General features: G+C 39.2%; 3 protein-coding genes across 3 annotated transcripts; 2 read left to right on the top strand and 1 right to left on the bottom strand.

Moving 5' to 3' along the window:
- Positions 1 to 1,774: 1,774 nt before the first annotated feature.
- On the bottom strand, positions 1,775 to 4,454 carry LOC306770521 (cystatin-B-like). The gene is made up of 3 exons (XM_079259382.1): positions 4,300 to 4,454; positions 4,116 to 4,217; positions 1,775 to 2,182 (listed from the first exon to the last, which is right to left on the bottom strand). The coding sequence occupies exons 1-3, from the start codon at positions 4,366 to 4,368 to the stop codon at positions 2,054 to 2,056; spliced, it is 300 nt and encodes a 99-aa protein (XP_079115508.1). The 5' UTR covers positions 4,369 to 4,454; the 3' UTR covers positions 1,775 to 2,053.
- Positions 4,455 to 12,960: 8,506 nt separating this feature from the next.
- Positions 12,961 to 14,665, top strand: LOC306771049 (thiosulfate:glutathione sulfurtransferase-like). Its single transcript, XM_079260078.1, has 4 exons — positions 12,961 to 13,167; positions 13,723 to 13,839; positions 13,955 to 14,117; positions 14,341 to 14,665. Exons 1-4 carry the CDS (start codon positions 12,990 to 12,992, stop codon positions 14,393 to 14,395), a joined length of 513 nt encoding a protein of 170 aa, XP_079116204.1. The 5' UTR covers positions 12,961 to 12,989; the 3' UTR covers positions 14,396 to 14,665.
- Positions 14,666 to 16,175: 1,510 nt separating this feature from the next.
- LOC306770921 (thiosulfate:glutathione sulfurtransferase-like) lies at positions 16,176 to 23,711 on the top strand (the record flags this gene model as incomplete). Its single annotated transcript, XM_079259941.1, has 4 exons — positions 16,176 to 16,182; positions 16,294 to 16,410; positions 16,572 to 16,734; positions 23,543 to 23,711. The coding sequence occupies 4 exons, from the start codon at positions 16,176 to 16,178 to the stop codon at positions 23,709 to 23,711; spliced, it is 456 nt and encodes a 151-aa protein (XP_079116067.1).
- Between the last annotated feature and the right edge of the window lie 1,803 nt (positions 23,712 to 25,514).

The following is a 25,514-nucleotide window of genomic DNA, read 5'->3' as shown; positions in this document are numbered from 1 at the left end:
GTATTCTCTGAGTGTCGGGTGATGAGAACTTCATGCATCACAAAGAGATAAATTCTCAAATTATTGTCTGTAGACAATGTAGCATGCTTGATTAACACTATAAAAATTCAAAGTTCTTCTTTACACAGTGATAAATCATCAAGTTCATAATTCTCCCTCAGTGCAACGGCTGTGAGTCAGATATGCATGGCTAACTTAAATAATGAGTTCTTTCTCAACTCAGTGGAGGAGTAAATGACCTGCCTATGACCTGAATGTGCACATATCAGAAACACTCCCATGTATACTTTGCATCTGGTGAAGTTTATTTTACAAATGACTGAAATTAACCTTGAATGAAATTCCAAAGACTAATATTATTTAATGAATACAATACCTAGCTAAAAATTAAAAATAAAAAAACTGTGGCATTATAATAAACTACTTAAAATATAGATTTTTCACACATTGATGTATTATTCATTTATGTTATGCAAAGTGAGAACTTTTATTATCACGAGTATAATGCAACAACTGTAAATTGCACCATTCAGAGCTGCTTTCTTTACTGTTCTAAGTTATTGAAGTTATACTTGCAAAGTTAAAGATCGCTGAATAGTCTTTTTCAACACACCCTAAAGATTCTCAACAGGGTTGAGGTCTGGACTCTGTGATGATCAATACATGTATGAAAACGAAGTCTCCTGCTCTCTGGACCACTTTTCCAATAGGAGTCCAGTGAATCCTGATATGATTATCTTGCAACATGTCTGTGTCATCAGGAGAAGGAAAAGAATCGATTAAAGGAAAAACTGAGTCATTCAGTGTATTCAGGAAGCAGACTGATGTCTTTTGGTCATTTGATTATATTTAACTTCTAAATGTGTTAAATACGCCGGGAGTACCTATCTTGAAAACAAACAAACACAAAAGCAGCATTCTGATCTGGGTGCATCACTTCATACTTTGTTGAAAAGCTTCTGTAAAGGCGGTCTTTGAAATTTCCCTCTGGGACAAATAAAGTATTTTTCATTTAAGTAAATTTTCTTCTTAAAGCCACACAGTTATTTAGCCTCAATATTTTATTATCTTTTCATCAAGTGTTGAAATGCTCTTAATAGCAGTATGAAATATTACAGTGACTTCTGTTGTTCTTTCCATTTCTTTACACAGGGACATTCCTCCTCTCTTTTGGCCATATTTCTTCTTCAAAAACAGACTCACAAACGTCCCTCCATGTTTTAGTAATGCTTTGGGCAGTTCTTTAGTTGAAACAATCTTATAGCTCTTTATTTGCTTGCTGCAAAACAATCATTTAATTCTTTGGCCACAAACTTCTTTTACTCGACTGAATATCTTCTGACATGGTTTATGAAATGACAGGCACCTTACTGCACCGGTTTGAGTTAAATAAAAACTCTCTGCAAGCCACATCAGAGACTGAACAAACCATAAAACTAAATGTAAGCTTATTTCCCACCTTTTTATTCACTCCTCTACTCTTTAAGCTACTCCCAGTTTAAAAAATGACAAATTATTAGTTTCTTTCCAAGTGCTTTCTTCTATATTTGCTTTGATAAAATAATTAGGATACACACTGGAAAAAGTTTCTTATCATTTTGGATATCCCAAATCAATGACAAGAGGCTTTGACTGACTTCAGATTACACATGCAGAACTAACCCTTGAGTGAGGTACTGGTAGATTCAGAATCTCACAAGTGTGCTAAAATCATTTGTCTTCTCTGATTCTGTTGCTTTTTCTCTATCTTATCATTCGGTTGATGATAGTGTATGCCTTCAGGCCTGCAGCTATTTCACACATCAGTCACCACCACAGAAAGAAGAGGCCCAATAAAAGAATCACAACAAATCTGTTTTGTTTATTCATGCATCTTGTACAAAATAATGTAATCTAGTCAGACACTTCCATCATCAACCATGATCTTCAGTGCATATAGCGTTCATTATGATTACATGAGAAGTTTTATATAAATGGTATTAAATGATAAACTGGCTAGCCCGCAACCTGTAGGCACTTTTTTTTTTTTTTTTAACTTGGTTTTAATGTACATTTAGAAGTACTCAATAGGGTCATTGTGGCCCTTAGAATGTTGCATACTGCTCAGCTCAAGCTCTCCTCCATAGCATGGGAGTTTCCTCCAAACTCGGAGATGGACGTGATCATCTCCTCCTACGTGGACCTAAAAGCAAGAACAATAGATAGCAGAGACATCAAAAAGTGTTAACACCTTGTCTTTAACATTCTACCTGAAATCTGACAACTTTCTAATCTGTCATTTCAGAGATTAATGTAAAATCATAGTCATTCATTTCTGTCTACTGTTTTAGCACAATTTAGACTTTTTTACCCAATGTGTTTGTTATATCTATGTTCAAAGAAATGCATTCCATCAATCTTTTCAATACTTTTTTTTTGTTTGTGCATGAAAAAAAAAAGGACAAATTTTAATCATTGATTGTATTAATGCTTAACAACAGGAAGAAATGTAGTTAATTAAACATGATGTGGCTTGAAGTATTCATTTAGAAAGTTTATTTACTGTTTATTCTCTGACCAGGTCACCATTGTAGCAACACATAAAGCAGAGCCGAATCTGAGCCTGTGTGTAACTTAGAACCAGTTTGTTGTTTCATCTGCCAATCCACTGGCTCAAACCCTGAAAAACTGGTGTGAAAGTAGCACAAAATCTTTTCTGAACCAGAGCAGACAAGCACGTATTTCTATCAGGTGGCATGAGGGAGACCAACCAGATCAATTAAAACAGTGGTAACTTATATTTCTTGTTCTGCTGTATTAGAGTAGACTGGCCTTGTATTGGACCCCGAGAACAAAACCTGGATGGTTCAGTTGGGAGTCTCACTGCAGGATGAGACAATAGCCTCTTTCCCACTGTAGGAACCATTTGACGTTCCTGTAACCTTTTCAGTTCTTTGGCGCATTCGGACAGATCGGAACTTAGGGACCATGCCCCTGAGTTCCTATAACCATTTCAGCGCCTACTCAACTTCCGGGTCTTTCCTTAGTTCTGTAGGAACGCATCTGACGAAGCAGGCTGACGTAGGTGATAGCTACGCCCTCGCGCTGAGCGCCGCTACTTAATTTCCGCATCGTCAGACCCCGCCATTTTAAAAAAACCACTGTTTACGGAAGCATGGAGAACGCAGCTGACAAGTGGACGGACGACGAAGTCAGAGCCCTGCTGGCCGTTTTTTCTTAGAACGCTATTAGTTCTTAGAACGTCTCTGTCCGAATGAGACTTAAGAACTGTCCTTCGCCAGAGAACCGTGTCACTTTGCATTCGGACATGAGTCGGAGACCCGATCGCTACCGATCTGACGCAACCATCTGCGACAGTGACGTGTTATTTTAGCGCCACTCAGCAACAAAACAAACCGCGAAGAGGAAAACACCACAAAGGAGCAAAAATGGAGAGCGACAAGGCCATCGTGTTCTTTGTGTGCTTTCGAACCCCCTCTGGATTTCCTCGGCTGAAAAAACGGCCAGCAGGGCTCTGACTTCGTCGTCCGTCCACTTATCAGCTGCGTTCTCCATGCTTCCGTAAACAGTGGTTTTTAAAAATGGCGGGGTCTGACGATGCGGAAATTAAGTAGCGGCGCTCAGCGCGAGGGCGTAGCTATCACCTACGTCAGCCTGCTTCGTCAGATGCGTTCCTACAGAACTAAGGAAAGACCCGGAAGTTGAGTAGGCGCTGAAATGGTTATAGGAACTCAGGGGCATGGTCCCTAAGTTCCGATCTGTCCGAATGCGCCAAAGAACTGAAAAGGTTACAGGAACGTCAAATGGTTCCTACAGTGGGAAAGAGGCTTTAGAACGCTATTAGTTCTCAGAACGCAGTTCTTAGAACGTCTCTGTCCGAATGAGACTACTGAAGCAGCAGCAGGTCCTCAAATCCAGGACCACCAGAACCAAGTAAATTCAGCTCATCCAGGAAAGAGGGATGGGTCAGCTACCGGCGGCAGAACTTCTAAAGTAATGCACATCTTTGTGGACCCTTTAAATATCCTATACTATTATTAGGGTTAAAAAAGAATCTGACATCCATGTAAACTTCTTCTGGCATAGTTTCATCAGCTGGCTCTGCTGAGCATTACCTTAATGAAGTAGTTTGTCCCGGCCACAACCTGCGTTTTGAAGCTCTTTGCAGTGAAAACCTCATAGGTTTTCCCAGCTTTCTCCTCAGCATGAGGCTTTATCTGAGTAGCAATGAGATGAAAGTGATAACATGAAACACTGAGTATTTAGCGCTGAAATAAAAATATTCTTGTTTCTACTTACAGAATTGCAAATCTGCTGAACTTCGTCATTGGCTTCCTTTTGCTCGGAGGTCCCTCCACACCTCTGCATTGTGATAATTTTTAAATAAGGGATTTTTATTGATAAAAGACAACAGATGAATACGAGGCTCGCCTCTGATTGTTCCTGGTAGACGTACTTAAGTCAGCGGATCATGTGAGGCTGCGTCAGGAATGTACCATCAAAAAAGGGGGGGTGTTGTTGTTTTTTTAACTGTCAGAAAAAAAAGAAAGAAAATATGAACAGTATAAATATATAAATAAGTGTTTAAGATCGTTTTTATAGTATGATATTAAAATTGGTTTAGATTCTACTAAATTACCTTAAAATATTTTTCAACAACTCGCACTTTTCACCCTTCTTGCAGCCACGTGGGTTAGTCCGCGGTGTGGCAGTGCTAAAGGGAATGACTGCTGACTAATGTGTTTGTGTTCAGCCCAAAGCTGAGTAAATCTCAACAATGAGTCATAACCTGAGTAAACATCATATGATTTCTGTCTCCAAGCCCTCCATTCCTGTTTGGCTAATACAAACCAACCAGAACCGGGTTGTCCAGGTGTTCAAAATGAAAGGACAGAAAGTCAGAGAAATCTGAACAGTTTTCACATAAAATGTTAATTAGTTTACTGTGAGTCCCCACAGTCATAGATGCATAGTCATGATGCAACACAAGCTCAGCCAACATAACTGTGAGCAGAAGGAATCAAATTTGTGAGACTAAAACAGTGGCAAAAACAAATACTCAGGTAAAAACAATCATTTTAATTCTCTCTTGTCACCCCCCCCCCCCCCCACCCCTCCTCCCCCAACCCATACCCCAACCTGATTCAAATAACTTCCTACAACATTAAAAAAAAACACAACTTAACTTTAAAGTTCTATAATAACCAAATAACATAATTATTAAACTGTCTGCAAATTGATGACCACAAATGTCATAAACAGGAACTAGATTGTCATCTGTCTGTACATATGACACAAACTACAAGTACAGTGATGTGGCTCATTTATGAAACCAAGTTTGCCATCTATACATGACAACTTTTAATGAAATTTGATCATAGAATCAAACTAAATATACATTTACATATATATCTCCGGTCCCCCCTTTAAGAAGGGGACCAGAGGGTGTGTTCCAATTACAGGGGAATTACACTCCTCAACCTCCTATTCTGGATCAAATCTCAGATTGAGGAGGAGCAGTGTGGTTTTCGTCCTGGTCGCGGAACAGTGGATCAGCTCTATACCCTCTTTGGGGTCCTGGAGGGGGTATGGGAGTTTACTCAACCAGTCTACATGTGCTTTGTGGACCTGGAGAAGGTGTTTGACCGTGTCCCCCTGGGGCTCCTGTGGGGGGTACTCTGGGAGTATGGGGTACCGGACCCCCTTGTATGAGCTGTCCGGTCCCTGTACAATAGGTGTCAGAGCTTGGTCCGCAATAAATCGGATTCGTTTCCAGTGAGGGCTGGATTCTGCCAAGGCTGCCCTTTATCACCGATTCTGTTCATAACTTATATGGACAGAATTTCTAGGCGCAGCCGAGGTGTTGAGGGGATCTGACTTGGTGGCCTCAGGATTGGGTCCCTGCTTTCTGCCATGACATGGTCCTGTTAGCTTCATGTGGCCGTGATCTCCAGCTCTCACTTGAGCGATTTGTGGCTGAGTGTGAAGTGGCTGGGATGAGAATCAGCACCTCCAAATCTGAGACCATGGTCCTCAGCCGGAATAGGGTGGATTGCCCTCTCCGGGTCGGGAGTGAGATCCTGCCTCAATTGGAGGATTTTAAATATCTCGGGGTCTTGTTCAGGAGTGAGGGAAGGATGGAGCATGAGATCGACAGACGGATCGGTGCGGCGTCTGCAGTAATGCGGACTCTGCGCCGGTCTGTCGTGGTGAAGAAGGAGCTGAGCCAGTCGGTCTACGTTCCTACCCTCACATATGGTCATAAGCTGTGGGTCGTGAACGAAAGAACGAGATCTCGTATACAGGCGGCTGAAATGAGTTTCCTCCGCAGGGTGGCTGTGCTCTCCCTTAGAGATAGGGTGAGGAGCTCAGAGTAGAGCCACTGCTCCTCCACATCGAGAGGAACCAGTTGAGGTGGCTCAGGCATCTGGTCAGGATGCCTCCTGGACGCCTCGCTGGTGAGGTGTTCTGGGCACATCCCACTGGGAGGAGACCCCGGGGAAGACCCAGGACACGATGGAGGGATTATATCTCTCGGCTGGCCCTGGAACGCCTTGAGATCCCCCCCGCAGAGTTGGCAAATGTGGCTGGGGAGAGGGAAGTCTGGGCTTCCCTGCTTAGGCTGCTGCCCCCGCAACCTGACCCTGGATAAGCGGCAGAAGATATATATGTATGTATATGTATGTGTATATATATATATATATATATATATATATATATATATATATATATATATATATATATATATATATATATATATACACACATACATGTATAGCTTCAGAGCAAAGTCTGTTATGTACGTTCTTGTGGATGGCCTCTGTGTTGCATTTCCAGTCTAGTCTGTTGTGTAGCTGAACTCAAAGGTATTTGTTTTCCTCCTCCATCTCCACCTCTTCAGCAAGAATGAGTGTTTTTTTGCTCTTATTCCTCCTGAAGTCAACAATCATTTCTTGTTTTGCTTGTGTTTAAAATGAGATGATTATTTCCACACCATTTCACAAATTTACTGGCCAGTTCTCTGTACTCAGCTTCTTGTATTTCACTGACAGGTATACATCAAGGTTGTTGTGAAGGTACCCATTTGGAATTTATAGAGTTTCTCACATAACAGAGCAGCTGAACTTTAAAAGAGCCTGAGAAATCAAAGGAAATGATCCTCAAATTGCTGATTGATCCAGACAAGAGCATGTATAAGACAGCGTTTTCAAACCCCAAACTCATTACAAGAAGCAAACTGTAACACATCCTGAAAGGTGTTAACTTGCTCACTGATGTGAGTGGGGTGAGTCTCTCCACAACTTTCATAGTGTGAGATGTTTTGGCGACTGGTATGTGATCTTTCAGTTCAGATGGTTGGGAATTTTTAGGTGCTGGAACAAGGCAGGAAGTCTTTTCTGAATCAGACTGGTATTGAAAGGGTGTTGAAAACCCCAACATAGCTGTTCTGAGCAGGTCTTCAGGACCCTGACACCATCTGGACCTGCAGCTTTGGTCCAATTCAGTTTCTCCAGGTGTTTCTTCACCTGATCACCTGATTGCAGTGAACAGGTGGTGGCAGAGGAGGTCTCAGTAAATGTGAAGGGAGATGAGTCTGTTTTGGTCCATGACTGAGATGCAGCGAACAGACTAGAGGTGGCGGCAGAGGAAAACTGTGGGCTCATGGAGGGTGTGTGGTCTGTTGCTGTGGAGGCAGAAGGTGAACTGAACTTTCTGAGGAACATGTTCAGCTCAGCTCTGTCTAGACTTCCATCAGTCTGAAGCCCCTTTAACCTGATGTCAGTAATCCTTTTAAATCCAGACCACACCTGGAGATGGCTTTCTGAATTTTTCTCGAATTCTGCCCCTTTCAATCTTTGTTTTGAATTGTTTTTGTGTTTCCTTGAACAACTCCCTGTCTATCAGCACTAAATCTTTCTTTTTTATATTTAATATTTCATTTAAATGATATATTTATAGTTTGTTGTTTGGAAAGTGTCTCACTGTTTTTGTTGACATGATGCTTTCCACATAGAAGTACATATAATCTGTCACACACTCAGCCACGACACTGATGTCCTCTTCATGTGGTTCACAGAGGACGTTCAAGTCTGTGGCTTTAAGGCACCCTCTCAGTGTATCTTCAGTTTTATTTGACCAGATTTTAATAATCTGTGTGATGACTGGTTTCTGCTGAACAATGGACTTGTAGGTGGAGGTAAGAATGATCAGATTATAAGAATAAAGAACGGATTATGATCTGAGTAGATACAAAGATATAAAGGATATAAAGATAGATATAAATATAACTGAGAGATATAAAGAACTTCGTTGTAAGTTGTGTTTTTAACAATTCACCTCCTTTACTGGTTCAAACACATCAGTTTCCTTTACTGTATTACACCAGGCAACAATGCAAAATGTGAGGCATCAGTTTTGGTTAAAAAGGCATTTGCCAAAAGTCCTTGGATATCTTGCTACTGTATAGGAGGGGCACAAGGGGACCCAGGAGCTTGTCTTATCACTTCTATTTGTATTTGACCACACATCAGATAGGGCTGTTGTTAACTCTTATTTATTTGACAGTTCTGGTTGTTTATTCATTGTCAAGAAGCAAAGATAAAATACAGATAAATTTCCAGTTTATCCAGTCCCATCTCCTCCAGATGTCCTTATGCTGGAGTGTCCTTGAGGAAGAGATTGGAGGAGAGATGATGTCTTTTATTTTTAGACCCAGCTTGTTTGGAAGAGATCCAGCATTCATTTTTCACCATAAGGCTGATTATGCTGACCAGACTTTGGTGGGACACAAAACAAGTCGGACAAACAATAACAGGGTCTGTTGGACAAGTGTGACCAATCAATGAGTAATTCAGACATGACAGACATCCTAATACAAGCTGTAACAGAATAAAACAGCTTTTTTTTTTCTAAATTTGGCCACCTGACATAGATTTAAAACAAATAAGCTTTTGCATCATGTTGATGCCAGTAAAGAACCATGTAAGTGTAGCAGGACTTGGCATTAGTAGAGAAGAGAGCTTCTGACTGGTGCAGCATCTGTTCTTGTCTGGTATGTGCAGGAAATTTCTGAACGCAGCCTCCTATCACAAGCACCATGAAAACAATAAAATAAAATAGGATTTGCTAACATTTACATGAAACAAAACTGTAAACAGAGTTGTAATGTGAACTTCAACTACCTGCAATTACAGTCTTTTGTCCTGAATGTTCCATTTAATGTAATTAAACTATCCAAAAACTGGACTAATCTTTTCTTGTAAATGTTCTGGTAAGCATCTGGTTTAGCATTGAATAGTATATAGTACTCTCACACGGGAGCTGGAATTCAAAATACTCAAATTTCTTTTGAGGAATACTGCATAAAGGTTTTGATTTTCATTCATCAAATTCAGAAAATTTACCGTAGATTTTTTTTTCTTATTTAATACACCAAAAGAGTTTTTTATTCAGGAAGAAAGTATGTTTGTACATAAAAATCCATCTTAAAAGTGCCTGCCTGTAAGGAGAAAGTTTCAGAGGAAGTTTATTAATGTCAAGTGACATTTCAGAAGGGATTCGAGTCAACCAAACGTTTCAAATTTAGATTTTGAAACAAAAACCACACTTTGTGTTTGTTCTTTATCAAGTTTTGAAACCAACTCACTTTGAAGCTGATATTAGATGTTTGTAAATCCATCATATTTACACCCTTTTATCATATAAATTACATAAAAGTCTCTTTTTTTAAATATAGATCTTTGTTTTTCCATAAAAAGTTGATTAAGGTGGAATCTGTCTGTTTAACGATTTTTTGTTCTCTGATCAACATGACTCCCATATTTTTCTGTCAAATATCCATCCACAACATTCAGGACTTTTCATTCTTTCCAGGTGTTTCAGAGTAGATCTGCCATCAGATCCAGTAAAGTTTTTCTTTTTTTTTTCTTTTTTTTTGTAAATGTGTTTATTCTTCCTCATATTTTTGATTGTATTGGATATTGTATCACAGTATTGGATAAACTATTGATCTAAATAAGGCAGTCTGCACTAGCCTGGCACGCCACACTAGAGTGCTCTATATATTCAATACAGAGCGACTATGACTACAACTACACTGGTACAGCAAGGGAGTCTGGCTTTCCGGGCTAAGTCTGCTCACCCATGACCTAACAGCCCCAACCTATAACTAGCCCCCACACTACAAGCTAAATGACCACTGAATTTTTTACCCTTAGACCCCCCCGTATTAGACTATTATTTTAGTTGACAGAAACTGTGACAGAAACTGTTATAAATTAATCTATGTAATATTGTACAGTAAATGTTTCTAAACAACTTTGCTGTGCAGTCCAGGGTTTGTCAAGGGCTTGTTCTTAATAGGCCTCTAACACCCCTAAATTAAAACTCTGAACTCTGACTTACAATGCTGTGGAGTCAACTCAGTCTGCATCTTTGACTCAGAAGAAAAGCAAGCAAGCTGCAAAATTCTCACAATTGTGCTCTTTAAATCAAATGATATGTAATACGCCATGATTATGTGTATTCCAGTTGTTGGAAATAAAGCTGCAAGCTGTTGCAGCAGAAATATGTAGATTAAGAACTTGGGGTTCACTGATAAAATCCTTTAACGAGTGCCTCCATAATGAGGCTGCACTGAATATATTCACCCACCACAATGCCATCAAATGGAGCAAAACCTTCCCTGAAGGACAAAGTGTGGAGCTGCATGCAATATTCATCCATCGCAGGGTATTGGGTGGTCACTGGAGGATCATTTTCTCTGACCATTACAATTCTGGAGTCACAGAGATGAATGCATGTAATGGCAGCAAGGCATGGAGGATCAACGGAGACTGTCCACTAATGGAAGAGAAAAGTCCTGAAGAGAAAAGTCTTGTTAAAACCTCACAAGAATCACTCTTCTGTCATGCTGTCCAAAGACTGAGAATGTCTCCCATACAGCAAGCTTGTAGTTTGTGAGTATCTGAACTGAGATTAGAAGAACTGTGTAGCCGGAATAATATGTGTACGAGATGTTAGTGGTACCAAGCTGGAAAGAGCTAAACCACTGATGTCTGCAGGCTTTTCTGAGAAAATCGTTTGGAAGATTTGGAGAGAAACTGTTCTCGTGTTGGCAGGTTCAACTTGTTTGTTGCTTGACTTCAGTCCAAGAAGAGAGCTGTTGAAATTCCTTTTCTCACTGAAGCAGTGGGTTCTCAAAATGGCTTTAAGCCACAAAACGGACCTCCAAAGACACTCAAATCTCAGTCCACCATAAAACAAGAAACATACTGCATTCTGTTTTTATTGGTTCCCCCTAAGTAGTCTCAATGGTATCAGTTTTCTTTGCTTTTGTTAACCATTGCAAAGATCATGCATTTATGTCAGACTTCTGTGTTACAATGTGTAAATAAGCTTTAAATCAGTTTTTTTAATGTTTGTTTTTTTTCTTCTTTTATTCACACATTTCTTTGGGATTAGATGGAAATTACTGCAACATCAGAGACTTTAAGGTTTATAAAGAATAGATAAAGTTTTTTTTATTTGATAATTTATGTCAAAGTGACTGGAGCACTTTGGAAATAAAAAAAAAACAACAACTTTTTTTTTCTTTTAAGTTGACTGATTTGGGTTTTACATGATGAAATAGCATCATGAAATTATTGTTGTCTCATTTCATATCATTAGTGCCATGACATGGAGAGCTGAAACTGCAGTGCTGAAATTTAAAAGCTAGCACTAATTCAGACAAGAATAGATTGTGGGTGAGTGGTGCAAGGCTCAGCAGCCAAGTTTGTGCTGTCAGAGTAGGATGTCATTTATTCCAGAGCTGTGAGCATTTGCCTAAGGCCTGTGAAACTGTTCCAGTTCAGGAATATTGCAGCTGCAGAAAATGAATTCATGTAGTAAATGTGAAATGGTGTGTTTTCACTACAGAACATTGGGATAAGAGACAGAAACAGGTTGGAAGGACTGTCAGGAATCACAGAAAATTAGAATGAAATGAATGAATGAAATGAAAAATACTTTATTAATCCCCAAAGGGAAATTCAGTATTGTAGTATATAATAATAATGAATTTGAGGAGGTCTTGTTCCAGAGGCTGATGAATAAAGGATTAAGGTAAAGACTGAAGCGTAAATTAAAAGGTGCGGTTTCTGTGAAACTGCTGCATGAAAGCTGATTGTTGGATAAATATTACCTGTTATTCTGAAGAGGTCAAAGTAGAGAGAGAGTAAAAATGTAAAATATGAGATGTAATGTAGCACAATAATTTGAGCAGCCACACAAAGTGTGAAGCTTTTCAATGCAGTTCAAAGTCCCTGTTTTAGAGGTTTTTTGTGTCATCCACTTAAAGTTGATAAAAGTTCTTCATTAATTTCCGATCATCACTCTAAATTCTCCCTAGGAAAGAGTGTGAGCGTAAATGGTTGTTTGTCTCTCCATGTTGGTCCTGTGATGGACTGGCAACTCATCCAGGGTGGGCCCCGGCTCTTGCTCAGTGATTACAGGCCCCAGCTCCCCCACAGCTCTGAATTGGACTAGGCAGTTTGGAAAATGAATTAATGAAAGAACATTAAAATCTTAAAAATATTAAAAATAAAAATACTAAAAATCATGTCAAACAGTTTGATAACAATCTAGATATTTTGAGGCTAACATTGCATACACACACATTCATGGTGTGACAAAAACAAGGCTTGTAAAGGCTTTACCGACCATTTTAAAGTTTTAAAAACAAATTAATAGATTTTTAAAAAAAAAAAAAAAAAAAAAAAAAAAAAGCTTTATTACTTTATTTATTACCATCCATCTCCTGAGCTAAAAGCACAAAGTACTTATTGAAAGAAAGAAAAAATTATGAAGCAGTGAGACAAGTTTAAGATGCCCAGAGGGGGCAGTAAACTCAAAGAATGCCGTCCGTCCTTAAACCCCAAACCAGAAGAAGTGATAAGTGAGGAAGTGGAAGAAGAAGAAGAAAACGTCATCGCACAAAGTCGCGCGACATGAATTCATTCCCCGCTTGTCCGCGCGCCTCGCTGCTCCTCGCCATGTTGTCCTTCATGCTGACCCGGCGTTTGTGCCAGGTTGTTGCGGAAGTGAGCTGTAAATCTTACCCGAGCGTTTCTTCGGCTTTTCGGACTTTTTCGACGTCAGATCCAACATGTGGAGGAGATGACAGTGGTAATAAACACAAAAAAGAAAAGATGCATCTCTTCATATGATGAGTTCCGTCAATGTGTCCTACAGAAATCACCTTCATTTCCTTGTATATCTTTCATCCTACATGCTGGCTTTTTCCCTCACGTCTTAATGCATTTTAATCAGTTAACAATAATAATATTTCAGTCTGGCAAGCAGTCCCACTACCTGTAAGGACCTCTATAACAACTGTGTTATCTGTGGTTCACACAGCACTTTCCAGCTGAATTCACTGCAGTGTGTGGGCATTGTGTTTTTGTCCTTTACACAGATTTTGGTTGACTGGCATTTCTGTTTAAGTTGGTAAACAATGGCTTGTTAGTGTCTCTAGGTGCTTTTATAGAACCCTCACCGCAGGTAATAGCAGCGACAGGGTTTCAGCTAACTGGGGATTAGGGGGTTAAAACCATGGATGGTAAGTTTACATGTTTCCATAGACAACAACTGTGTTGTCATATCCGTATGTGAGGTCTAGTTTTGCCACCTGGCTTAAATTGTATGTTTAATGCTCTGTTTCTTTCTAAAAATGAATCTTAGTGGTGACCTACTCACAGCTGACAGCGATGCTGTCCAACCAGGATATTCAGCTTTTTGACGTGAGGAACCCAGATGAATACCAGGCTGGTAACATTCCACAGGCTGTCAACGTCCCACGTAGGAAAACATGTACAGTCTTGTTCTGGAGTTCTTTTCCTTTACCTGTTTGTTAATGATGTTTCTTCTTGGTTTTGTCTATGTGTGTGTGTGGGTGTGTGTACATGAATACCAGTGGACACTCTGGAGGATTCTCTGAAATTGGCCCCCGAGCTCTTTGAGCAGAAGTTTAAAGTGAGGGCTCCTGGGAAAGATGATGACAATATCGTGTTTCATTGCAAAAGTGGTAACAGGAGCTCCAAAGCGCTGAGCATCGCCCATCAGCTGGGATTTAGCAGGTATAACATCTATAATTACGCAAATATATACTCATCTGTAAGTTCAACAAAAACTTAATGCAGGACTTTAATCCCATCACACCTATAATATGTGATTTGTAGCAATGAGTCAGCTAGAACACAGTGTATTCTGATGCTGCTCTGAGTTGGTAAATATTAGATGATATTTTCATTAGAAAACAAATTACAGAGATCATCTGTTGTATGTATTCTTCTTTTTTAGGGCAAGACACTTTAAAGGAGGGTACTCTGAGTGGGTCGAACAACAAAGAAAATGAATCCAGGCTGAAATCTCCTGCGTTCCTCCATGTCTTTAGTAACGTGATACTAATGCAGAACACAGATTGTACAGAGTGTATTCTTTGGCAGTTTATTCTTACATACAATATCTTTTATTTAGCTGTTACAAGATTTTCATTTAACTTTATGTTACTGATACTAAATGCAATAAGTGTCCTTTATATTCTGCGTGAAACATAGGATGTGTTACAAACTGGTCAACATACAGATGTTTCCTGTTATTAAAAATAAATGGAAAATGTACATTTCTTTGTGTCACCTGTTTTTTCTTTTTTTTTTTTTTAATGGGTACATCTTTATTCTGTAGTAGACTGCCATTTTTGTCATTTAGATAAAAGTGATTTGTAGTCGTGTTTAACTTTCTTATTTCTAGATAAATTTATAGAGCAATAGATTTTCAAACAATTCCTGCAAGAATATAAGGAAAACCAGTAAGGAAGGAATGCTTGAGGTTTTTTTTTTTTATATAAATGAGCTCACAAATCTGCAAATGTCAAAACTAAATGAACTTCACTAAGTTAGCACAAGCTGCAGACAAATGTTTTTGTTAAAGTCATTTTGTTGAGTTTCTTTAGATGTTTCTGGGCTGGATCTCTCTCTCAGTATCAGGATAACAACACACACATACACCTGACATGATGTCCATGTTAACAATAGAAATCTCTGGCAGTACTTAAACGGATTAATCAAGTGCAGATGAAGAGGTTTGCTGTAATCAGAAAGAATATCCAGCATGTTGCTGCTTTACTGCTGTCACTGTTTGTGATTATACTGTAAAGTGCAACTGATATGATTTATTGATGATGTATTAAATAAACTGCCATTTCCATTCATTTTCATGACTGGATTCTTTATCTTCTCAGTAGCTACTGTTTATTATGTTACGCAAACGGAAAACACTCTCCATGTTCCCTGAGAAGTTCCTAGTTTTTTCTTTTTCTTTATTTTTGTTAAACTTATCTTGTTAATTTAGAAAAAGAGTTTTTTTTTTCATGTGAAATGCAATATGTTTCTGTAGCCCTGCTTTCAAGCTAAATGTATTGCATTCCTCTTTACATGATGGCTTCAAATCTGGAGTTTTGTTGTTCGTGTCAGTTCATTTCATAACTTTGCATTGGGTAAGCATAACTTTTGTATTGGGTCAAGGTCAGAACTTTGAGTCACCCATTTACAAACTTTTATATTAATCAAATATTTTATAAAAAAAAAAAAAAAAAAAAAAGATATGGAAGAAGCCCTTTCTCTGTAGACAGTTTCTCTTTGTCTTTTGCTTGTACTGTTAATGTGAATTTTCTTTTGACAATAATTTATGTGTATAAAAGTGTTTAAAACATAAAATTATTTTACAAACACTACACTGAAGGGTTCCCCTTTAGACTACTAGAGATTTATTTATTTATTTATTTTTTGCATTTTTATAAAGAGCATAAAGATTTTACAAATAAGAAGCAGTTTGCTAATTAATGTAAATCATCTGTTGAATAATTCTGTTGAGATTTGAGCAATCTAGGTATTCCAGTTTTTCAACAGGACCTAATCTAATGTGATCCAACTAAGTTCCAGAAAGCACTGGAATCGCCTTCTGTGTACTGTATATCCTGCTAAGTTACCAATTGGAAGCTGTAAGTCGGAAGTGAACTTTAGCACCCTCTTGTCAGTTTGTCAGCGCTCAAGATCTTTTTCAGTGAATAGGTTTAACTTCATTGTGAGCAACGGCAGCAGCAGGACTTAGGAACACTTGAACTTGGAGTTAAAACCATGGATGGTGAGTTTTGATATTTTCATAGATGACAAGCATCACTATGTGGGGTCTGGTTTTGACACTTGCATTAAATCATGTGTTACCTTTTCTGTTGCTTTTTGTAATAAATCTTAGTAGTGACTTATTCTGAGCTGGTAAACATGTTGTCGAGCCATGACATTCAGCTTTTTGACGTGAGGAGCCCAGAAGAATACCAGGCTGGTAACATTCCACAGGCTGTCAACATACCATGTACGTAAACATGTAGTCTTGAGTTCTTTTTCTAGATTTGTTAGTTAATTTTCTTGATCTTTTAATTAATCTATGTGTGTACATATTATGTTTATTTATTTATGTAATTCATTTGTTTGTTTATTTATTTGTTTGTTTGTGTGTTTGTGAATGTAAATCAGTGGGCACCCTGGAGGATTCTCTGCAGCTGTCTCCTGAGGAGTTTGAGAAGAAGTTTAAAGTCAAAGCTCCTGGGAAAGACGACAGCAACATAGTGTTTCAATGCAGAACTGGTGTTAGGAGCACCAATGCGCTGAAGATCGCCCATCAGCTGGGATTCAGCAGGTACAGCATTTCTAATCAAAAATAGGCAGAAATATGTAGTATTTATAATGCAGATAAATAAAATGACATATTCCATGTTACAAATGTATCGTGTTGTCTTTCTACTTTTTAGGTCTAGACACTATGGAGGAGGGTACTCTGAATGGGCCCAGCAACAAAGAAAGTGAATCCAGGCTGAAATGTCCTTTGTTCTTCAATATGATTATTATGTTGATACTAATGCAAAACTCCAAAATAAACTGAATTCCTGAATATATATATATATATACCTTGTTCCTCCATACAGTATATTTTTGAGGGCTATTACAGATTGTTATCAATCAGAATTGGAATCTGTCGGCTTCTTTTAGTGATTAACATAAATTCTTGCTCATTTCTGAAGGTTTTTAATTGCAAACAATATTTGAAAGGTTTTTAAGTCTGGTTTTATGTCTCTTCATAGCACAGAGTCTGCACTACATAGGGCTTTCACTGACATACACTTTAGCCACAGACTGGAGATTATGTTATCTTACTTTTATTGGACTTTACTGCATACAGTGGATCGCAACACATTTTTTCACCTGTTTAGAGCATTATATTACTACTTGACTGGTTCAGGTCCTACTTTGCTGAAAGTACTTTTTGTGTCCGCTAAGATGATTTTAAACCATCCAGTGTTCATCTGTTGTGTAGGGTCCCACATGATTTAGTCCTTGGGGCTTCTGTTTTTTTCTTTGTATCTCCTCCCTCTGGGTTTTCATTTTTAGAAAACATGCTTTATTTTAAATATGCTTTTCATTTCGTTGCTGATGACAGCCAGGTTTCTATGTTTCTAAAACAAAAAGACTCCTATTCCCTGAAATTGTTAATAGAGTGCCTTGAAAACGTGAAGTCTTGGATGACTTTAAACCTTGTGCATTTCAATGATAAAAAGACAGAAGTTTTATTGTTGTAACCACCAGATCTTGTTGTGGCATACAGTGCCATTATTTTTTAACATTACAATCTTGATTTGGGCCTTCTTACACAAACAGTTAAACAAACTGTCACTAATGTGGGTGTAAAAATGGACAATGGTTTTAATTTAGACAGGCAGGTCAGTGTGGGGGTAAAAAAAAACAAAAAAAAAACCCAACAGCTTTTATCAGCTCGGAAACTTGCCAAGATCAAACGAATCCTTTTAACAAAAGATTCTGAGACGTTTATCTTTGCTTTCATCACAACACCGCTAGATTATTGCAACTTACTTTATGATGATTATTGTGGGAAGAAATAATTACCAACATTGGAAAAAGATTAACTAGATTTATTAGAATAAGACAAGTAAATAAACAAGTGAAAAAAAATAGACCAAAGTTCAGATCTCGGGCCTAGGAGGTGGGTTGTTAGTTCTCACTTGGTCCAAGGGTCAGGAAATCCTTAAGTCGCCCATATGTGGCCCCAGTTGGGGCAGGAACTTTCATGCTGTGACTGGTGTGTATCCAGGTGTCCCTCTCAGGGATTATAACCAGTCAGGGACTAGAAGCACCTGGCATGGTCCTGAGAAGCGGTGAGCCCTCTAGTGATTTTGTCAAAGTGTCTTTTTGTCCTCACCATAACCCGTCTCCTGGATGTAGAGCAGCGGTGGAGAAACTTGGCCCTCATCCTACAAGTTTTCTATGTGTTCCTGCTCCAACACACTTGGTTTAAACTAATGAGTCTCTGTGCAGAACTTGATAGGCTGCTGGGGCCATCTGATTTGTACTGGTTCCACTCCAAGAGTGGGTGACCAGCCAAACAAAATGTTATACGCCATTGACAGAAATGCTGCAAATTGTCAGAGCAGCGAGCATGCCATTTTAGAAACATGGTCCAGGCAATGTGTTTGTTTTGCAAAATGTGGAACAAAGTGTTGCGGAGGACAGGGTATACCATCTGGACCGACCCAAATCCCATTTTGTAAACGAGTATCAGGAGATGTAACAGGAGGAGCTGTCAGTGCTCTGTGTAGAGAGAATGAGGGGAGGAGTGAGTGGGGAGGAGGAGGACACAGAGGAAGAGGAGACGAAGGAGGAGGAGACAGAAAAGATGGAGTGCAATGTCATGCTATAGTTGGAGGAAAAGAAGTGTTGGTGGGAAACAGTAAGAAGGATCAAAGGGCCCTCGTTGGCCTTCCCATCAGCTGATAACATTATCAGCAGAGGAAGGTTGAGCCCCGACTTACAGATGGATAGACAGATTGCCAAGTAGCACCAAACCATGCAACACATCTAAAACATAATGAAAATCAGTGAAAATGGAAAGACTTTCCTCTTTTGCAAACGTACAAGCTTCAGTCAAACGCCAGTGTTTAGATCATGTGATGCAGAATCATCTACATAGAACATCATGCCAGGGTTGAGGCTTGCATGATGTGTGAATAAGAGTGTAACAACACAGTCGTGTGGTTTCTCAGTGAAAAGCCAGATCCAACAGGGAATGCAGATATGCCTCATGCCCAAGATCACAGACAACCAGCTGCTGGAAGAAAGCTGTGAAGAAGCAGAACTATTCCAAACTTCTTATTGACTGTTTACTGAGCCCACACTGTGTCATGATGTGACGTTTCATGTGTTTTTCTCAGTTTTGGTTTCCTGTTTTTATTTTGCAGTTTTTCCCTCTTCAGTCTCCTTGCCTTGTTTCCCGTGTTCCTGTTCTTAGCTTTCACCTGGTCTTGTTAGTTTCAGTTTCTAGACCTGTGTCTTGCTTGGTTTCCCAGTATTTGTAGCCCTTTGTTTCAGTTCTGTTTGCTGGTTCTTTGTGTTTGTTCGTGCTTGTGTTAGTGTTTGCTTCATTCAGTTCAGAGTTCTGCCATTAAAACTTCTCCTTTCAGCATTGCTGGCTTCTCTTCCTGCATTTCTTCCTGCCTCACCTCCACCACAACCCTTGACACACTGTATATTATTAGCACAAACACCATCAGAAACACATCAACCATTTATTGTCGCATATGCTTGTTCCTGTGACTTAAAAAAGACAAATTATCATTCTTGTTTGACTGAATTCTGAAGTTGTCTGGTCTGATGACACCTAACCAATCAGCAGCAGTATGATGGCATGGGACGTGCACCTGTTTGCATGTGGATAATATGCTCCTCCTCTAAAAGATCACCAAGTATGTCAGAAGTATCAGTATTGTGTTTGATTTTGAAATACGTAAACACATTTGGAAAAATAGATGTAGTATTGGGCTGTATGGAATGAATTAGTGTCCTAAACAAGACCCTGCTGGAGGGAACGTTGCTCTCGTCTGTGTCATCAGGTCAGGATCAATGTTATGTCACTTGTTCTATGCAGAAAGTCCAAATCGAAGCATTTGGTTTTCCCTGCATTTATAAGAATCTTTCAACAACATCGTTCAGAAATCATGCAATCTTTTGGAGATTTCTCATCAGTGCCATGAACACTAAGATAATATGCTCTTAAAATCAACTTAAAATTGGAACAATTATGTCCTGCCTTCAACCAAATTGCTCTTTTATTTTCCCCTCCACAAAATTGTTGCTAATTCTCTTTACAAGGGAATATGTTCAAAAAGCTCGTGTGTGTTGAAACTAAGTAAACTTTTCATTAAACACCTTCTTCCACACTGGCTGCAGTAAAAGTTTCCACTATCTGTTCATCAGACCTGCACATATAGTGTTTCCCTGGTAAAACACACTTGATTCAAATGAAGTCAAATGTGTTGAAAGTTTTTTTTCATTATTTTTCTATTTGATTAAGGATGAAGGAGCATTGGTAAATGTGCTCTCCACACGGACTGCTTCTTTTAGTGTTAATCTGTATAGTGAAGATTTAACTGTTCTGACAATGATTATAAATCTTCCTGGCCCAAATGTATGAAACAGTCTGACACAAAGGAAACATTTCTTATACAAACATATCTCAACAAATATCTCAACAAAATATTTTTTCCAACAGTTTTCTGGTGGGTCCATGTTACATTTAGTAAGCTACAGAAATCTCCCCGTTAACTCCTTCATGCCTGGTGTCATAAATTTGCGATAAACCACCTCTAGCCGTTGTTCACTTTATTTCTATTTATTTATTCATACTTATTATTGTATTGTATTTTATTTCATTGAAGCCTTTTTTCTCCTTGATTTGCTCCCATATATTTGTTTTGTTTTTATATAACTGTTACTATATTCAGGCTTGAGGGGGTTAACATCATGACACATTCCATGAACATATGTTAGAAAGATCAGATTTTGATGTATCCCAGTTCCCTTAAAGAGCACATCCATTCACACCTGACTCTTTACTTCTGGTATCAAACCTCTGTGTGACTTTGCAAATTACATTTAACAAAGACAAAACAAACAATATGATTTATGGTTTCATTAAGTAGTTTAAGATCTATCAACTTTATTCTGTGACAAAGATGTTACAGACTTCTATGAAACTCAAAAGTTGAATTTGTTACAATTTTACTTGGAAATTTAAACTCTGATGTAACAGTTATAGCCTGTGTAGAGTAGCTGCTCAACACACACACACACACACACACACACACACACACACACACACACACACAACACACACACACACACACTTAAACCAGCCAAAAAACACCTCATTTACGTCTTTATAAGGCATATCAGTACCATCAGGAAGATCCTTCAGGGTACCTTTCTGATGGAGGAATGAACATAAACATTCATTTATTCCTTTCTCCATTGAGCAACTTTTTATTTGCAAACTCATGATGGACTTTAAAATGCAGTTTTATGGATTTTATGTTGACGTAGCTTCTTATGGTTAAAGTGCATTTTTAAAGTGATCCAATGTTTTATGGATGCTGATGTGGTATTACGTTGCAAATTTCTGTGGAAACAGACAATAAAGTGTCATTTGTATTTCTATTTTCTCATTCTGGGAGTGTTGATACCATACATCAGGGAACTTCAATCCCGGTCCTCGTGAGCCAGTGTCCTGCAGGCTTTCCAAGTGTCCCTGCTGCAGCTCACCTGACTCAAATCAATGTGTATTTAGCAGACATGTGCAGAACATGACACATGCTTACTGTGTACATTCTAAGTTTCAGATGCAGCCCTGATGCTTCGTTTTGGAATAAAATCATTTCATTTCCTGGACCAGTAGATGGCAGCAAAATTTCAGCCAACTCTAAGAAAATATTTCTTGTATTCTATCAAAACTTGCTGTCTTTTATAAGTATTACCCCATCATCATGCTCTCTCAGGTCTGACCTTCGTACTGGTTTAGTCCAGACCTGCATAGATCTTGACAGTAACACCTCAAAGCGAAGCTGTGAAGAGTCTGATCAGCACAAGGTCTCTCCATCCCACATTTGAAGGGAAAGCAGATCACACCTTAACCCCCGTCTCACTGTCCTGTCCTCTTTGATTGTGTGTGTGTGGGGGTGGAGTGTTTATTACTTGTGTGTGGAGGCAGAAGGATGGTTTTGATAGCTTGCATCTAAAGTAATGAGTTTGGAGGAGGCTCCGACCCACAGCACCTCTTCAGTTCATGTTAAACTCCACTTCATAAATCACCAACTTGGTGAAGTAATATCCAATCCAGAATAAATCACACACACTTGCTGCCACTCAAGTAGGAGAGACTGGAATGAATTTCTTGAAGGTTGCGTGTTGTACATAACATGGAGTGCAAAGGAAATCACTGGTTTTGAATGATGAATCACTGTCTGGTGATCTCACCTGAAGTCAAACTTAAGCATGTCTCATGGACTTCAAACAGCATCGCTATTCTCCAAACTCGCCTTTTTTCCCCCCGCTGCAGGATACATTAGCTTTCTTTCAGGTCTGCACAGCACAACAGACATTTGCCAGGATACTGCTGAGGAGAAGAAGGATGGGTCAAATTTCCAATGAGCACCAAGGACATTTTTACATTAGCTGAATATCCAACTGATAGGTGGTTTGAAGTGAAAAATGACCACTTTGGCCTTTTTTGTCAGCTACTGCAGTTACTTACAACAGGCCATCTACTTCCTGCAGCATGAATGGACTTCAGTAAGACTTTGTAATAAAAGCTAAAGCACGACTATGCTTTGTGTGTGTTTTTAAAGGTATCTAAAAATATCCACCATGCAGGTGTTCAGAAACTGCATGATGTGCTTGAGCTCCAACCTATGTTTAAACAGCAAAAGATTCTGAAAGCTGAATATTCATGAATGGAACTAAATAAAAACCTTTTTTTTTTTTGGCACATTTAATATGTTTTGCTTCAGATTTCAGTTATTGCGTACTGTGGGGGCCCCAGGGGCTGATAGTCTTATCTTAAATATAGCAGACAGCGAAACAAAGCGCATCAACTGAGAGCCTATACTGACATAAGACAAGCTCCTGATATCCACACCAAGGTTCTTTTTGTCTTGGCAGGTCTTGAGTGAAAGGGCTGCGAATGAGCTCTAGGGATGCAAAAGAAACAAATGGCGTGCTAGTATGCAGTTTTTATATCTATATATTCCCAGACTGACCTAATTTGCGCTCTGTGGGTCTGACTGGTTCCCTCATCTGGTTGCTTAATGAGGGCGACATTAGGCTATTTTTATTTGAATGCCACTTCCAGCAACGCACGACCCAGACTGGCTCAGGGTCATGAAGGATGCAGACGTGGGACAGAATTTTTAACACATGTAGCTGCAATAACTCAAATAATGAGAATGAGACAAGAGTTTCACTGTGAATTCAAGTTTTCTGGGTTAAATAATTGGTTGCCATAATTTTCCCATTGCGCAAAGGAAAACAACTGATTTCTCCATTCAGGCACTGTGGCTGCAAAAAAAATGAAAGAGTAAGACCATCTCTTGGCGTGTCAGCAGGTGTTTCGGCACCGAGGAGGTTGAGAAGCGATGGAGTAAGCGAGCGCAAGCTTGGCGGTTCCCCTGCGAGCGAGCTCTTTTCACTTTAGCCTGTGCGCAATGGCACCGCGCGCTCCTCCCTCTCCCGCTGCACGGTGTGACCGGGCAACTTTTTACTCTGCGAGGATGATGCTCTTCCACAATGGCGCCTGATGAATTACCTGGGAAACGGTAACTGGTACGTAAGTCCTTGCACTTTTTGTTAAAGTAGAAAAGCAGGAAAAAGTGTCATTACGCAGGAACAGTGGCCGTTTTGTTTTGTTTTCTTCGGATTGCTTCTGCTCCATGTGTTGGTGGCTGTTTAGTTTAGCCGCTGATTTTTTGTCTTCAGGTTCTCCTTCACCAAAGTGCTGTGATAGGTGATGATCTGACTTGCGTAATTCTTCCTCTGTACGGCTGACTATATTTCCCCTAAAGCGCCTTGGTAACGAAATTGTTTTTAAATGCTCGATTAAGGGTTGACCCTCGCGAATTAAGACTGCTTGGCAGCTAAAAAAAAAAACAAAAAACAAAACAATCAGATTCTGTCAGCAAGGTCTCAAGCCTCAATTAGTTATTACACTGTAGTTAATTGTGTCTTATATGCAATCAAACGCCCTCCCCTTACAGACAATAGATTATCCAGGCTGACACAATAACTAAAATGTGGGCATGCATGTGTGAACTGGAGAGTATGGTGTTGTCCATTTCTCATACACTCCTAAGAGTCCAGACTGCTGCATAGTGACATTTTAGGAAGCCGGCAACACCAGAGGGAGGTGGCATAAACAACGGAGTGAAGGAGACAATCAGTGTCAAGTACTCTTTTTTTTTTTTTTTTTTTTTGGAGTGGAAATAAACCTCTCTGTGGAGGAGTGTATAACCTTGTAAACCGCAAACATTGCTTTTGAATTTGTGATTATGTATGTAATGTGGTTTTCTTAAAATGTTTATGATTATCATCAGTTTTCATACCTGTCATACCCAATTTTAAGATAAACTCACTACTGCGCTCCCATTATAGGAGATTTGAAGGTGATCTGTGTCAGTGTGTGTGTTTTTTTTATCTGCTTTCTCAGTTTCTTTGGTGGAAAACAATACGATACCGTAGCTATTCAGGAGCAGAGTGGAATTATAGACTGAGGAAGTCTTTAAAAGCCTGGGTGTGAGCCAGATTTAAATATGATCTGGTTTTCTGTGTGCTGCATTTTTTTTCTATTTGTGCCTCTGAAAGAGAGGGCAGTTGAAAAAGATAGATAAGTTTGTTTACCATGCAGACACAGGTGTGAGCATCACTACAGCTCTGACATCTGGACTCAGGCCAGAAAAGGAGGCTTGGAGATATATGAGAGGAAGGATGTAGTGCAAGAAGCAGAATATGGGACTACAGCCAACTGGACTGCTCAGGGTGGCAGCATGGACTTGTTATCCCTCCACTATCAGCTAACCTTACTGACACTTCTCAAAAGGACACTTCCAGGTGCTCATTAAAGTTATTCCTCCGCTTTGTCGTGTCTGTTTTAACAGTTGTAATACACACCTGATAGAGAAATTAAATGAGTGCAAATCAAAGGTTGACTAGAGCGTTCATGAATGTGTTACTGCTGTTAAGAATATGTATTTGTGCTGAGCCTTCATCAAAGTTATTGTATCTACTGGTTCCACAAGACGTACTTTGGTTTTACATTGAGCAGGAGCACACATGCATGAAAACAGCATGCCACCAGTATTTCTGCTGGGATGCAGTTCAGCAATTACATTCTATTCATCGGCTCAATACTGCAGCTACTGAACACTGCCGTTTCTCAGGTGTTGCCATGGCATGATGCTGTTGTCATCCGATGGATATTTTGTTACACTAATCCTAGCAATGAGATGAAATATATCCCATGTTTTTATGGGAATCAGAAGAAGGACATTTTATTCAACAAATGAGCAAACACCAAACAATTGC

Source organism: Telmatherina bonti (assembly GCF_933228915.1).
Source record: "Telmatherina bonti genome assembly, chromosome: 20".
NCBI lineage: Eukaryota > Metazoa > Chordata > Actinopteri > Atheriniformes > Telmatherinidae > Telmatherina > Telmatherina bonti.
Note: the sequence above shows the minus strand (reverse complement) of the source record. Positions and strands in the feature narration are given on the sequence as shown.